We start from the raw sequence: 15,452 nt of genomic DNA, 5'->3' as shown, positions 1-15,452 counted from the left end.
CCGGTGGCGGAAGGCCGGCATGCAGAGGGCGCTCTCGCTCGGCGGCTCGGCGGCGGGCGGTGCATGCGCGCGACGCTCGCGGCGGCGGCGGCGCTGGCGTCGTGACGCAGTGTGACGTCAGTGCGCCGTCGGCTCGATACGCGCCGGCCCCGTCGTCAGTCGCCGCCCGAGCCAGGCCGCCGAACGTCGCGCCCCACGCGCCTCCTCCGCCCGCGTATCATACGGGTTTCAGTTCCGTACCACGATGACATAGCCCCGGTGCCGTGCGAAGACACTACGTAAAAGCGCACACATTTTAAGTTTTTTCGTTGGAGCGAGGAAGCCGTAACGGTCCCCGTTGTTGCAGAACTAGCGACGACCCACCCCACTCCGTTAGAGGGACCGAGGCGAGACCGAGAGGCGGCTTGCTCCTTTTTATCCGCCTTTTTCATAGAGTCTAGCGAAAATGGGCGAGGTGAGTGAGGTGTCGCTTGAAGTAGTGCTTACTAGGCTTTTATAGTAGCGCGGACCGGCGGTAGGTACAGTGCTTTCGTGAAGATGTGAGTGCATGTCGCCGACAGTGAGTGCTGGAGATACGCCGGTCAGCTGGCGCCGGGCGCCGCGAGTGCTTGCAGAGTTGCAACCCCAGGGCATGTTCGCAGTGTCTCACGCCACCATACACGTCTCATCACCTTTGTTCCACCGTGTCGATTAATCCGTGCACGTAGTTGCCACGAGTTTCAATGCTTACCCGTTTCGTTTGCTAAGTGTATTCACTTTCGTTTATTTCTATCATTTATTGGGGAGTATCAGTGCCTGTAATCGTAAGCAAATAATTAGAAAAATCCGGAAGTAAGTGGAGTTTTCGTTGAGGGCGCCGGCCGGGTTGCGTAACTGCCAGTATCGATCGCAAGGATTGAGATATGGCTCTATAGGGTTTTCACGTGCCAATCATCCTTTCGAAGCTATAGCTTGCTAAAAACCTCATTTATATATTTTTTTCCTGTCATGCACTTAAGAATGCTGTAATTTTTGAGATGTCGAGCTGTCATTTTGAATAGCTACTTTGCAATCGAACTCAAAGAACTTTTCCTACTTATATTAATTTATGAATCGCAATTGCTAAAGGTGCTTAGATTTAAAACAGGGCTGGCCAGAGCTTTTTCTTGGTTGTCGTATTCTAACTAGATTAAATAAAGTGGGATATTTTTAAAGATTTACTCTTATTTCGACCTAAAACGTAAATACTTTATAAAGAACCCTTTTTAAAAACTTAAATACTTTAGTTTTTTACATTTATTGAGTCTTCACTTTAATAATCTAAGGTTTATGATAATCAATTTTATCTGGTAGAAGATTTACCAAAATCATAGAAGCGTCGTTGCTTTAGTTACTTACCTATTGACCTAGAAACTCATCTTAAAGCATTAAGAGCTTATTTCATTATAATCGTGTACTGTAAATTTGACTTACTATTTAGAAAATAGATTTTTGTAAGTTGGAAAGATCTCCGACAAATTTCAATGTAACATATTCCTTTAACTCCAAACCCACTTACGACGGCCTTACCTTACTGAGGAAGTTGGTGGCAGGTTGGCTCGAACACAAGCACTAAGAGCCCCGAAGGTTTATTAGAAAATTGCCTCGTCATTATGTCATTTAAATCGCATAGACTGCCGACGCTCTATTGGAGTATTTCCTTTATCCTCTGACGGAGGCACGCACCAATTAGGTGAGACACGCGGTTCCTATGGAGTTTTCTGGATAATGAATTTTCATAATCATAATCATTTATTTGCACATAAAAAGGGTTTACATAAAAGGTGTTACAAAAGTTACATGTCCTAGCCTTTTTTGAAGAATTTGAAGTTTCTGGACTGCGATTTCGTTTTAGAAACCTCTCACAGCTGAGTTCTGAAAGCTACTTAAAATATTCTACTCAAATAGAACGCCTTGGGGAAATTTCTTTACCATTTTGATCACTTACAATTTTCTTAACCATCGATTATCGGAGTATAGGAGTAAAGTAGTTCCCTTTTACGTATTATTTTTTTTTCCAAATATTTCGATCCAGTAATTTGCTAACATTTAATTATATCATTTAAATCGCATAGACTGCATAGCTATTAGAGTACATATCTCCTTTATCTTCTGACGGAAGCACGCACCAATTACGTGAGACACGCGGTTCCTATGAGGTTTTACATGGTCGAAGTTTTCTAGAATTACAAAAAGTCGATGATAGAAATCCCCGATATTATCCTGGAAATTGGTGAATGACTGTTTGAAGTAACCATTTATGTCAAATTTTACATTTTCTAGTAAAATTTAATTCCGATCCTACTATTATTTCTGGAAAACGGTCACTGGATACCCGTGGATGGATTGGGGAAGGTTCTTAGAAATTAGAAAATTTTATCGTGTAGACGGTGCAGTAGGTTAGGTCGATATTAGTTTTAGTTTCCTAGAGCAACTCGTAAATTTATCTTAGAAATGCTTTCTTTTGGACAAATATTTAATTAGAGAGAGCATAGATAAAACTTAATTGGAATGAAAGTTAGAAATTAAATAACCATTTTTCAAAGACTTATAGGAATGTAATTGGCTCAAAATTGGGAGGCAATTTTCGGTATTTTATCAAATTTCGTTAGTAGTTATCAGGTAATAGCTACTATACCTACTAATATTTAGGAGGGACTGTTTGACGTTTGAGTATAAAAATAGATTAAGTACTGCGTTTTATTATACAACACAGTTTTTATGAGTTACAGTTAGGTATATTTTCAACATTCTCTTCTAAATATTTTCACATATAAATTCCTAAATCACATAATATGTTTTCAAACTGGATGTTTATTCCGGTTGTTATATATTTCTTCACTTTTTCATACTGACAGATCATAGCCATAACAAGTCCAGATCAAATTCATAGAATGTATTGCAATTAGAATAAGCCTCCTGCTGTGAGATACTCTTTTTGATTCTGAATACCACTTTAGTATTTTTAGGGTTCCGTACCGTATATTAAATAAATAATATAAATAAATAAATATCTAAATGGGGCTCCCATACAAGTAACGTGATTTTTTTCCGTTTTATGCGTAATGGTACGGAACCCTTCGTGCGCGAGTCCGACTAGCACTTGGCCGGTATTTTTTACAAAGGGGATGATAGTGCTACGTCACTTAGTAATTTGACACGGGTTCAGCTTTTTTCCGCGGCAGGCTAACGATAATGGAAACAACTTGTTTATTTTCTTTTGAACGGTCCTTCGTACCCTATTTTTTTATACATCTAAAAGAAAAAGAAATGGTTGTAAATTTTGTAATGCCTTTTTATTTAATGTTTTTTACCTCTAAACTTCTTCACTGTGAGTTGGTAGAGTAGAGAGATACCCGAAGCCCGTGAAGTACAGGATTGCCTGACGAAATTTACAATGAGTTTAGTCCGCGTAATTAGTTTTTAAACCCTTTATACATATTATAGGTGTATTTTTTTAATATCTCGACATTATCTTCAAGATGGATCACATAATTGATTTAAAACAATAGAAGGGTTGGCATTATAAACTCAGATACGTAAAATATATTTTAAAAAAACTTTCTAGTTTATACAGAACCTCTTTGTCGGTTTTTTTAAACAACTTTCTAGCCATAAATTCTGCAACTAACGTTATTTGTACATAACGGATATGCCCTCGCGTTAATACGTGGTTTAAAATGAGCGAGTGATGCGGATCATAGTTAAATAGACACCACTTCTTCAGCGCCTAGCATAGCTTACAATTTTCTGTAACAAAACAGTTTTTACGTGTCGCGTAGATCAGTCCTTGTATTTTTAGATACCTACACAACTTTTTTTTATTCAGAGTCTTAAATTTTAGCTTGCGGAGAGTCAGTAAGTTGCCTCAATTAACTTGGTATATACATCCATAATCAGATTGGGCGAGTAGGAGTTACGTCTTTAACAAAATGATTTTTTCTTAATCCTGGAACACATTCCACAGATTCCGTTTGAAAAGACCGATACCTCCTAACACAAGTATTGCTATACTTACCTGGAGGTACCCACTACAAATTTTGTCTAAATCCAGCTAAACGTGTTAGGTTAAACTAATTTATCACTTATTCTCAAAAATTGGCCTCAGTGACCCCTTTATATGGGTCTTCTCATAAAACCTTAAAATGTGTTAACTAAAACTGCCTCTTCCTTAGATCTCTATGCAGACAAGGAATGCATTGAAAATAGTATAAATATTATATTAGTCACCTGAATTAAATTATACAGAACAAGAAAGTCATACATCCACAAAAATGATGCGTAAATTAGGCGTTCGCTTCTCCTTAAAAGGCATGCATTAAGGAGAGAGATAAAAGCGTATAATAATCATTAGGCATTGTTTCTTTGTTACTCGTCCCTTTAATTATACAAAACTTTTTGTCAGAATTTATGGCTTGACTAGGTATAGTTTGATCTCGTCCATAATCTTAAATTTCAATACTTAATTATTATTTGTCGGTAGTCAGTAAGGCGCTACTGTCATTATTATTCATTAATTAATCGACTTTATTAACAACTGACAATTTGACTGAAAACGTCACAATTAAATTACGCAAAGGTCCCACCCATTACCAGTCCGCCTGCAGTCTCTGGTCCACTAGTTGAGAGTCATCAGTTTTCGCCCCAAGGCCTCGGACTGTCCGGCCGATATCTGTCGACGCTGACCAGAATCGGCAAGCGGCCACACGCTCTCAGTTCGTATTAGTCGTCAGGCCGAAACCTGAAACGGAACTGTTAGTGTGTGACCTTTTCGGGTTAAAGAATATTTTTATTTTCTCAAAAAGAAATTTACATTTCACTTATATGAGAAACATTTTTCTATGAAATTTGATGAATAGGTACATAGAATTCATAATTATTATTTATACATTTCGTAGATAAAGTATTTAAGTTTTACAAATGTTTGGTTCAACAAACATGCATTAATATAATACGATAAACGTAAACAATAATATTACAGATTTATTTCTAAGTTTCCATTTCTAAGCTTTTGAGATTAACTGACAGAGTAATATCATCCGGTGAACTGGTAATCTGATCTGTGGGCCCCTTTATAAAATAAGACAGTACATCAAACACCTTCCACTCTCTGTACAGCTTAGTACAGCTAATATGGCCCTTTCCTTAGGCATTTTGACAAGTCTAACCTAGCCCTTGAAATATGACATCAGAGGAGAAACGACACAAGGGACTAGTTACGTGTAGTGTAGTTGTCATGTAGTAAAACCCTTTGAAATCGATTTTACGGTTTTGTAAATGCGTTCCACATTTGCTATGCGATAAAATTATGAGTACAGCGTTGCCAGATCTACTAGAAAATCTACAGATGTAACAGAATTTTGGGATTTTGTAGTTAAAAACAAAACATCTTTCAAAACACTGAATTGTATATTACTTGCAATATTTGCGAAGCTTATCCTAAAAATATGTGTTACAATGGAGTTTATCCTTTCAAAATAATGATCATTAATAATCTATAGATATTGATTATCACACACATCGATACCCCAATTCACAATCACACTAAGTAAGTAGGGAGAAAAAAATCTTGTAATTAGTACCATAGCCCACAAACACAAAGTTGATATTACAACCAAATTTTCTGCGTAATTAGTAAGTCTGTGAACTAGGGTATCGACATTATACTTTTTTAATTCTCAACAATAATTATTATGTCGAACATAATAATTAAAATTATCTACATTGTACCTATTAATAATTACAATAAATGTTGAAGATAATTATAAAAAATTACAAATTTCAATTACAATGTCAACAGATTTACAAAATTATTAGAATAAAAATTCACAGTACACATCCAATTTAACAATCTGTGCAAGGATGTCTTCTATGTATTTAAGTATTTATAAATATTTATATATTATATTACAACCAAATTTTCTGCGTAATTAGTAAGTATGTGGAATAGGGTATCGACATATTCTTTTTTTTTACTCTCAACAATTATTATTATGTCGAACATAATAATTAAAATTATCTACATTGTACCTATTAAAAATTAAAATAAATGTTGAAGATGAGGCGACCGGTTTGGCCTAGTGGGTAGTGCCTGCCTACGAAGCTGATGGTCCCGGGTTCAAATCCTGGTAAGGGTATTTATTCGTGTGATGAGCATGGATATTTGTTCCTGAGTCATGGGTGTTTTCTATGTATTTAAGTATTTATAAATATTTATATATTATATATATCGTTGTCTAAGTACCCTCAACACAAGCCTTATTGAGCTTACTGTGGGACTTTAGTCAATTTGTGTAATAATGTCCTATAATATTTATTTATTTATTTATTTTAAGATAATTATAAAAAATTACAATTACCTACAATGTCAGCAGATTTACAAAATTATTAGAATAAAAATTCACAGTAAGTACACATCCAATTTAACAATCACTTGGGATATTTAAGATATATGACATAAACCCGCTCTAATGCGTTCAAAAACCGCAACTTACGGACAACATAAAGATAAACTAATATTTTACTAGAACAAATTTAATTGTGAAAATGTTATTATAGCGTAATAACATCGATATGTTTTTAATTATGACATTGAAAAGATGAACATTTCTGTAAAACCAAAGGAATTTGATTTGGCCTTATTTATAGTACCAATCGAGATCACATTTTATTCGAAATGAGATGGCGGTTGTTACATGCGATTCTTGAACATATCATACAGAGGTTATATATATGTGTAAGTGTAGATAAAGCCGTGTAACTGTACATAATTAGGCATTAAAACATTGTTGTGATGTCGCAGTCATATTATACAACTATAGCCTACAAAAATGTAAACAATCGTTTACAGATTAAAAAAAAAAAATGTGCTGGCAACACCGTATGACTATACTGTCGTGTGCATAAGTCTCTCAGTAAATGTCCAAGCTAATGAACGTACCCATAAAGCCGTCTTAAATATCCCACCATGAGCTCGGAAGGCCGCGAGAGACAGTTCGTTATGTTAGTGTCGGTGAGTCCTAATGACTTATTGTAAAACTAATAGAGTAATTAAAGGTTTTTACGTTTTTGAGTGCTTCTTACGTTATTGGGTTACAGCGTGCCAAATAATAATTCGTTTCTATACAGTAATTATGACAAAGTTATTTTTTATTAACTCGAATAATATAGAAATACTTGCAATGGAACTGAAAAACTGAGTATAGTCAACCATGTAAGTAGTGCCTATCTGTAGACATGACTTGACGTTTGTTTGTTTTTTTTTTAACCAAAATGCCTTATGAAATCTCTAGTCTAGTCTATATATTTATTATGTGGAAGGCGAAAATCATAAACAGGGGACTTCGTTATTGGAAAAAATATTGTGTGTTTTATTTCCGTTGTGTGTGGCGTTTCTTGAAGTTCAGTGATTAAGTTTATTTTAGGTTTATTTACTCCGGTCACGGAACTTAATCCTTGACAATACGATAATCTATACAAGGTCAAGTCTACTCGACTATTCACGCATGTTTTCGTAACTGTTTTTCAGATCCATTTATATTTGAGAAAATTTTGTAGTTCTTAAATAACTTTGCATTATTTTTAAACTATTAGGGACAAAACTGCTAGAAGAGTAGGACCTATTTTAAAAAGTCTTAAAATATACGCAAACAAAAATTTCAAAATCTAACTAAGTAAAGGAAACTAATAATTATATGTATGCGTCGTAATTTGTATAAATGCTGATATAAATATTAGTCAATACGAAACACTTTCAGAGTTAAAAATATTGATAGATACAAACCGGTCAGTAATCTTTGAATATAAACAATACGCATGTGCAAGCTACATTTCAAAGGTGCGCACCTGATATGAATATGAATACAAATAAGGTTATCAAGTTTACTCGTACATAACAGTATTTTTTACGTTATTTAATGAAGCTACATCATTTCGTTAAAGTAATCATATTGATCATGTGCACGATATTGGCATCCTTTGGGACCCACTAATTAATTAACCGTTGACTTTGATCATGTTATAAAAATTCGGTCCGGAAAAGTAGCATTTATGGTATAGGAATAAGTATAATCATTTTATTCGTTAAAAATTTTCCATAAAAAGAAATCAATAAAAATACGATACTTAATAATAAGTCGATATTTTTTATTAAGGCTACATTATAGTTCTTGTCATCCACGATGACGCCCAGATTTGTCAAATCTAACCTTTAATAAGATGACAATACGAGTCAAGGCACGCGTCTTCGTGAATGACACGATCTATACATAATAGAATAAACAACAACAACATACAAGTTAATAAGTAGGCGTTTATATTTTAACTGTACTAAGCGTAACTCAAGTTGTGTTTAAGGGTTTGTGCACAAATCATGCGTTGTCTGAGTACCCTCAACTCAATTTGGGTAATAATGTCTTATAATTTTTTTTATCTTAAAATTAGGTCGAATGAACCAATTAAATAAAAATACACGTGAGGTTTGTGGGGGAGGAGGGATTAGCCAAGAATCTCACCAAGGGGGTGGGGGAGTCAAAAAAGTAGCCGAAAAAACCTCGCCTGATTTGTGCACAAGCTCTAAACGAGTCTATCACTTTTCACTAATACAATAATTCTTGAAACAGATACATTCATTATTATTATGTGTTGAACGCACGCGCAATAAGCTGTTAGCGATAGCGATTGATCGATCACCCATAACACTCCCAAGAGGCACTTGGCATCAGGTAGGAGTAGGTCAATTATACGGAGAAATATCCTTATCATTTACGAAAACGCGAGTTCGCAAACGAAATGGCGTCGCGTCGGAGGTAATTTTTAAACATTATTACTCGTATATGCGATTTAGTCTCGTTTTCGCAAATCATAATGTGTAAAATAAATCAGGTTTATATCCTAATATGTAATGAGCATTGCGCCATTTAGAGAACTAAGAACATGGCAGTCTTTAGGTCTACTGTTTAACCTTTTCGACGCCGTGTGAAACCCAAAAGCTGTCACTCCGACGCACGTCACCGAAGTGACAAGACTGAAATTGAACTTCATGCATATGCTCGTAGGTCTATGTTGCTCTGTGGTCTGTAACGGATTAATCCGTCTTCGGCGTTGGACCTACGGTGCGGATATATCCGTCATTGGCGTCAAAAACGTTAACTGTGACGATTGGTAAGATGTTAAATAAATAAAAATGTTATATTTATAGATTAATCTGAGTCACAGCTACCTTGTACTAAAAAATCAATGTGTAACTTCTTTACCAACCACTTTGGGGGTCATCCATAAATCATGTTACACGAATTTCATGATTTTTGACCGCTCCCTCTTTGTCATATCTGGTCACATGTGGTAAACCCCCCTGGTGTAACGTGACGTCACAAGTTTGGAAATTTTGTTTTTAACGAAATCGGCAATTCGAAGTAACATAATCTCACTAAAAGTTCAAGAATGTTAAATTCTCAAAGTTAAGATTGAAAGTCTTGGGCTAAGAATTTTATTACTCAAAATTGACCTTACAATAGAGTACAAGGAAGTAGTTCTTTGCTAAGACATTTTATTTCTTGGACGAAGTCATTTTCGAGTTATCTCATATAAAAATTTTAATCAAACAAATACACATGACATGACAATATTGTCAGTTTTATTACTTGTTTTTAGACAGCAATCATACATAATGAAGATGCACTGCACAGCGCGTCTATGTAGATTGTCCGACATTTCTCAATTTACATTTGGCCCGTGAAACACCCACGGCACTAGAGGCTTCGAAAAAATTCCAAACAAATGTCGCTGGTAATTACTAAATTTATTGTTGCAATTGTGAACATGAGGTACAGTGTTTAAAATAGCAAGTTTTTTTTTGCCTTGATTTGATATTTGCTGTGGAAAATTTAAACGACTTGTATAAAAGGATAGACTTTTCACATTTGCTCAGTATTTTGTCGTTGTTTCGTCAGAACTAAAGTAAAAATGTTATATTCGATCGATTATTGTTATGAAATAATTTGCAACAGGCGCTTATTTCACCACGCTGATAACTGAAATTTATTTTTGTTAATTTCCGAGTGGATAAAGGGTGAGTACTATTAAATTGTCGCCTTTTGTATTCTAGTTTACTAAAAGAAATAACATACAAGTTACTCAAAATTCTTTATTATAATACTCTAAGCAGCGGCCTGAACTTAACCTGTAACGACTAGTCCCTTATTGCAAAGACGTAAGGTCCACTTATGGCCAGTAGCTGTTAGTGCTGTTAGTACACTTCCTGAGCCGAGTGTCCCTACTCGCAAACTTTTGCCGCGAATATAAAAACACAAGGCCCGGTGGGCCCGCACTGGGTTTTCCCAAGGTGCTGATTAGTATGCAAAGGGAAAGCTTCACAATAAGGTCAGAGGGGTGAATATATACGAGGGGTTTAAACTGGAAAAACAGACTGTTTTTTTAATCAACCTAATAAATTTTCCGATAAGTATGCTACGTTTGTATTTTCGCAGTTATAAGGTTTCCGTTTTATACGCATGGAAATATTACACTTATGTTTCGGCGTACAATCGCGAACCGAAGCAGGCAATCCTATATTTCACGGCATTTATAATAATGTAGGTAAATAAGGTAGGTATTATTGCAAGAAAATGTAGGCCAAGGAACTTCCAACACATTCCCTGTTACAAACCATGTTTTCCAAAAATAGCCATTTACAATGTTACATCGTCGCCACGTAACTGATCACTAAACACATTCTAATTCATAGAAGAGCGTTATTAATAGTTCTCTATCGCGCTTTCACAAAAGACGTGTGTTTAAAGGAATTTAACGAGACTTAAGTCCTTTCACAGCTAAAGGGCAGTTTTGGCATGTGATGGGCCCGGCGCTTCGGCACGCTCATTAAATCAGGTTAAAAATAATTGTCTCATTCATACGTCACTACTACGATAGTAACCACAAATTTTCGGTATAAAGCAGTTTCGTGACCGTGGCAATGAATGGCGCCCCACACGCAGATTGATGTTTCAAAACAATTATGTGGCATTTTCTTCTTGTGTGTGTCTATAATTGGATTTTTTTGTGTGAAGGGTGACTAGTTACAAACTTAAGTTATAGTACCTGCCAATGATCTATGCCAATAAAAATCCATAAATTACATTTTATATGACGAATTTGACCAGAAATTGTCAGCAAAATATGATATTTACCAGGTTCACGACACCTAATAATACAATCCATCCAGATATGATCCAAACTAATGTTATTAAATGCCATAGTAGCTATGTTGCCTTTTCAAGGTTAACTTACCTATCTGGCATGTATTTAGGAAGTTATACCACTTATACCCGGGGGAATGACATGAGCTACTTTGTTTTTGGAAATTTTCCCCTTGGAGGAGGAAGGTGAAATGACAAAGGCCGATACGCGGGCAAAGTAAACTGCTACTATGGTTTTGTTTATTAGGAAGTGTTATAAAAAAAAAACCCTCCTACATTTAATTTTTGTAAGGAAAATAAAATAAAACCCCTCCAAGGAATTAAAAATATAATAGAATTTTTCGTTTTGAACCGGCACGCGAGCTTCCATGTCTAAAGCCTGTCAAGCTTTGAAAAGGTGCTTTACAATACAAACTTAAAGAAAAGATAAAATAGAAGTTTTCTTTGAAAATAATGAAATAAGCAATTGAAATAACTTGAGTTAGAAAGTTTTGTCACTGTACAGAGATTCTCACAATCGTTCCTACCTAGGTTCTAAAGGGGTTAAAAAGGGCTTTACAAAGGAATCTTTCTGAATAGGTTTCTGTGCTTTCAAAACTCAGCATCCTTTCATCCAGACCGGTTTCAGCCTAGGGGCACGTTGAATATAAATTTAACTCGTTTTAGCTATGACAAGGATGTGCTTACGATTTTGCACCTTATCCCATTGTACTAAGACTAAAAGTGTACACATATTTTTGAAGTTGCTGGTTGAGGTCGCCTCATTTAGCAGTTTCACACTAGGGCAGCTTAACGATAACGATTATGGGTCATTGGCGTGGTAATTTAGGGTAAAATTGCCCTGCTACCTAAAACCTTGTGTTATTTTTCACGCACGTGAGAAAAAAAATTAAGGAACCAAGGAGAACAATCTTTAAAAACCGATTTACACAATGTTAGTAGCTGGTCTTAAATTCATTGTCGTGCCAGCGCTGGTACAGCACGAGCAGTTTCACCTTCTTCAGACTCTTAAATATAATTCCACCATAAATATTGTTTCACTACCGGTTCCGCTTTCCATGTTAAGAGAATTCTAACCCTTCAATGATTGGCCGATAAATACTTGCCGTCGTCAGTGACTGGCACGAAAAACTGTTTACCTACTTAGAGGCATGCGATAACCATGATGTGCCAGCGAAAGCGCTAGTAACTGGCCTCGACTGAAACAGCTTTGGCAAATGCAAAAAAATATCCTCCAAGGATGTCCCTAGAGACCCTTTGTTACATTGAAACATTTCCAGCGCCAATAAAAGGTGTTGTTTATTTCGCGAGAGAACTTCGATTTTCCATTAGATATTTCGGTTTAACCTTTGTAGAGATTATAAATGCGGTCGCCGGGGCTCGGGGTGGCAACCTTGTGTTATCTATTTATGTGGAGGGCGTAGCGGGGGTGGAGGAAGGCCGCAGTGCGCAGGCGCGGTGTTATGTAACGCGGGTGCGGGCCCCCGCCGCGCCGCCGTCGCCTCGGCATCGTCTCGAGTCGAGGACGTGCATCGCGCCCCCTACCATACCCTACCCTACCACCGTATGAATATTTCATCGCACCCTCGTGTCCGAGCGGCCATAAGATGCTAATTAAATCCCGATTATGTCCCCTTTAAACCTTAAGCCATTTCTCGCGGCTGTTGTTCTAGCTATTTTCATAGCAACCTTCGCGATAATCCAGGGCGCGCTTTAATGAACGCTATGCAAACGTCCATCAATTATCGACGGTGACGTGCCGTGTTTACGGCAACGGGACCGCATTTAGCCTCGATCCCATCTACTGTAACTGCTCTACGTACGTATACAGAGCACTCCACGATTCCGTCTAATCGTCATGCCATTTACCGGTCGTTTTCATAATGATCTCTATTAACATCCCCTTTCGTTCGGCCAACAACTGTTCCGTATTCACTAAATCTCAGCGATGTAGATACGCGATGAATATGGGTATGAGTGTTGAATCGGTCATGCATCGAGGTGCGCGCCGGCCTTTCAACCGCTCTCAGGTTCGCATACAACTAGTTCAGATCAATTGAGCGGTCCCCGTACGTTCGGCAAGGTTACCGCGCTCCCTGCGCGTGCTATTCGCTTTATTGATTGCTTTCCAGCCGCGTTGTTAGGCTAGGCTATATGTACATCGGTCAGTATTTGTACAACTTCAAGGCTTGACCCCATAGTTGCCGAGCATTCATTAGTTACTTTAGTTTTAGTACACCTTTTTAATCCTATTAATGAAGGAACTGGAACACAAGTAATACTCATTAGTCCGTTCCGGTTTCTTTTTTTTTTGTTCTTAAGCATCGATATCGCATGGCTCTTGCAAATATATTTAATTATTCTGGAGTCATTCGAGATCGCAGCTTCACTCATCCCTCACTCATGTGCATGGCCCATAGGGCCCAGCCTGTAGAATGTGTCTAGCCCCTAGTTGTGTTTGCAGCATGGCCGTACCGACTCGTACCGCGTCGCCACCATCGGCCTCATTAAGGACGATAATAGAACTGCCGATGGACAGTACAAGGTTTTTATTTACATTACCATCTTTCATTTTTGCTTTATCCTGACGAAGATTGACAGTGACCGCTGTCAGTCCTCGTTATTGCATGCGTTTTGATTCACTTTATAATGCATTTTGATTTATTCCTCCATTACGAATAAGTGCTTGCTTTTAAAATTAGACTCGAGCTATCAATTCATCGGTTAGTAAAAATAAGATGATGTAGGATGAAAGCATGTGTAAACCGTTTGTTGGTGTGTTTCAGACTCGCCGGAAGCCCCCCGCGAAGAAGCGGAAAGCAGGAGATTTAGATGACCTGAAACAGGAGTTGGATATTGATTTTCACAAAGTCACTCCCGAGGAACTATACCAAAGATTTCAAACACATCCAGAAAATGTAAGATCACTTTGCCCTTTTAACCAAACCACATACACAAACAAATTATTCTGATATGTCCCTATTTCTATCAGTGGTGCAGGATTCTTAAAACCTGAATTCCCACCAGGATGTCCTATAGGTAATCATAATCATCTTGGGCATATTTCCTTGTATTGGGCAATGTAATCCTCTCCTAATCTATTTCATTCCTTTTTGACTTCTTCCTTGTTTTGTACAATGTCATCGGCATATGTCCGATACAAGATCATATAAACCTAAAACATTCAATAATCGTTTATCTTTGCTCTAACAAGCAACCCTCCTGTTCGCTGAACGTGAACTGTTTTCTAGAAGTACTTTTCGTTGGTTACAGTAGCTCTTTGTTTAATAGTTACACATGTTGCACTTGACATAATATAAACATAATTCTTGTGTTTTAATGCTTTTTATTTATTTTTCTAGGGCCTTAGTCACGCAAAAGCGAAAGAAAACCTCGAAAGGGATGGTCCAAACGCACTCACGCCACCTAAACAGACGCCCGAATGGGTGAAATTTTGTAAAAATTTGTTCGGTGGTTTTGCGTTATTACTGTGGATTGGTGCTATTCTATGCTTTATAGCCTATGGAATTCAGGTCAGTACAATTTAAACATCAGTTGTCCTTTTTAACTGCCGGCCATACCAGTTATAAGCGATGTAAACATGGACATATGTGAAGGTTAGACGATAAACACGTGAAACCACAACTGCAACGTTACACGCTTGAAATCTTTGTCGCGCATTCTTCTCAATCACACCACCTTTGGATAATGATGGAGCGCCGAGACTCGGTACAGTGTGTTTTTCACGTTACCTTCGTATTGTTTTGATGTTATGGGTGGACATGCGCTTTCTTCTTGCAATAAGGACTGCAAAAACTACATGTCTGTAGTAGTTTGCAGGTATCATCACTAGCAAGTATGAGGTATCAGTGTACTTTACTTTCGAGAACGGAACAAGCATTTCCTTTGTAATACAATTATATATATTTGTTTACATTACACTACTTTATCAAGTATTTTTGCATTACAGGCGAGTACCGTAGAAGAACCGGCGGACGACAATTTGTACCTGGGCATCGTGTTGGCGGCAGTAGTAATCGTGACTGGCATTTTCTCCTACTACCAAGAGAGCAAGTCGTCCAAGATCATGGAGTCCTTCAAGAACATGGTGCCGCAGTTCGCCACTGTCATCCGCGAGGGCGAGAAGTTGACGCTGCGAGCTGAGGATCTGGTGCTTGGTGACATTGTTGAGGTTAGTTAGCACATCTACTACCCATCCAGCCTAAATCATGGAGTCCT

At 37.4% G+C, this 15,452-nt stretch overlaps 1 protein-coding gene across 7 annotated transcripts in view; it reads left to right on the top strand.

Annotated features, from left to right (window-relative positions):
- The window catches only part of LOC133528277 (sodium/potassium-transporting ATPase subunit alpha), an 81,027-nt gene that overhangs the window by 44,728 nt on the left and 20,847 nt on the right, over nucleotides 1–15,452 (top strand). For 3 of the 7 annotated variants that reach the window (XM_061865593.1, XM_061865592.1, XM_061865594.1), the window contains exons 1-5: nucleotides 13,166–13,243; nucleotides 13,678–13,758; nucleotides 14,000–14,131; nucleotides 14,576–14,746; nucleotides 15,184–15,405. In XM_061865593.1, coding sequence (XP_061721577.1) covers nucleotides 13,175–13,243; nucleotides 13,678–13,758; nucleotides 14,000–14,131; nucleotides 14,576–14,746; nucleotides 15,184–15,405 — 675 coding nt within the window. In that variant the 5' untranslated portion in view covers nucleotides 13,166–13,174. Of the gene's footprint in view, nucleotides 1–146; nucleotides 455–6,970; nucleotides 7,031–13,165; nucleotides 13,244–13,677; nucleotides 13,759–13,999; nucleotides 14,132–14,575; nucleotides 14,747–15,183; nucleotides 15,406–15,452 lie in introns of those variants that run through there. The other 4 variants (XM_061865598.1, XM_061865595.1, XM_061865596.1 and 1 more) reach the window with 4 other exon arrangements.

This window comes from Cydia pomonella, chromosome 19, assembly GCF_033807575.1.
Source record: "Cydia pomonella isolate Wapato2018A chromosome 19, ilCydPomo1, whole genome shotgun sequence".
Taxonomy (NCBI): Eukaryota; Metazoa; Arthropoda; class Insecta; order Lepidoptera; family Tortricidae; genus Cydia; species Cydia pomonella.
This window is presented reverse-complemented; position numbering and strand designations above follow the sequence as displayed.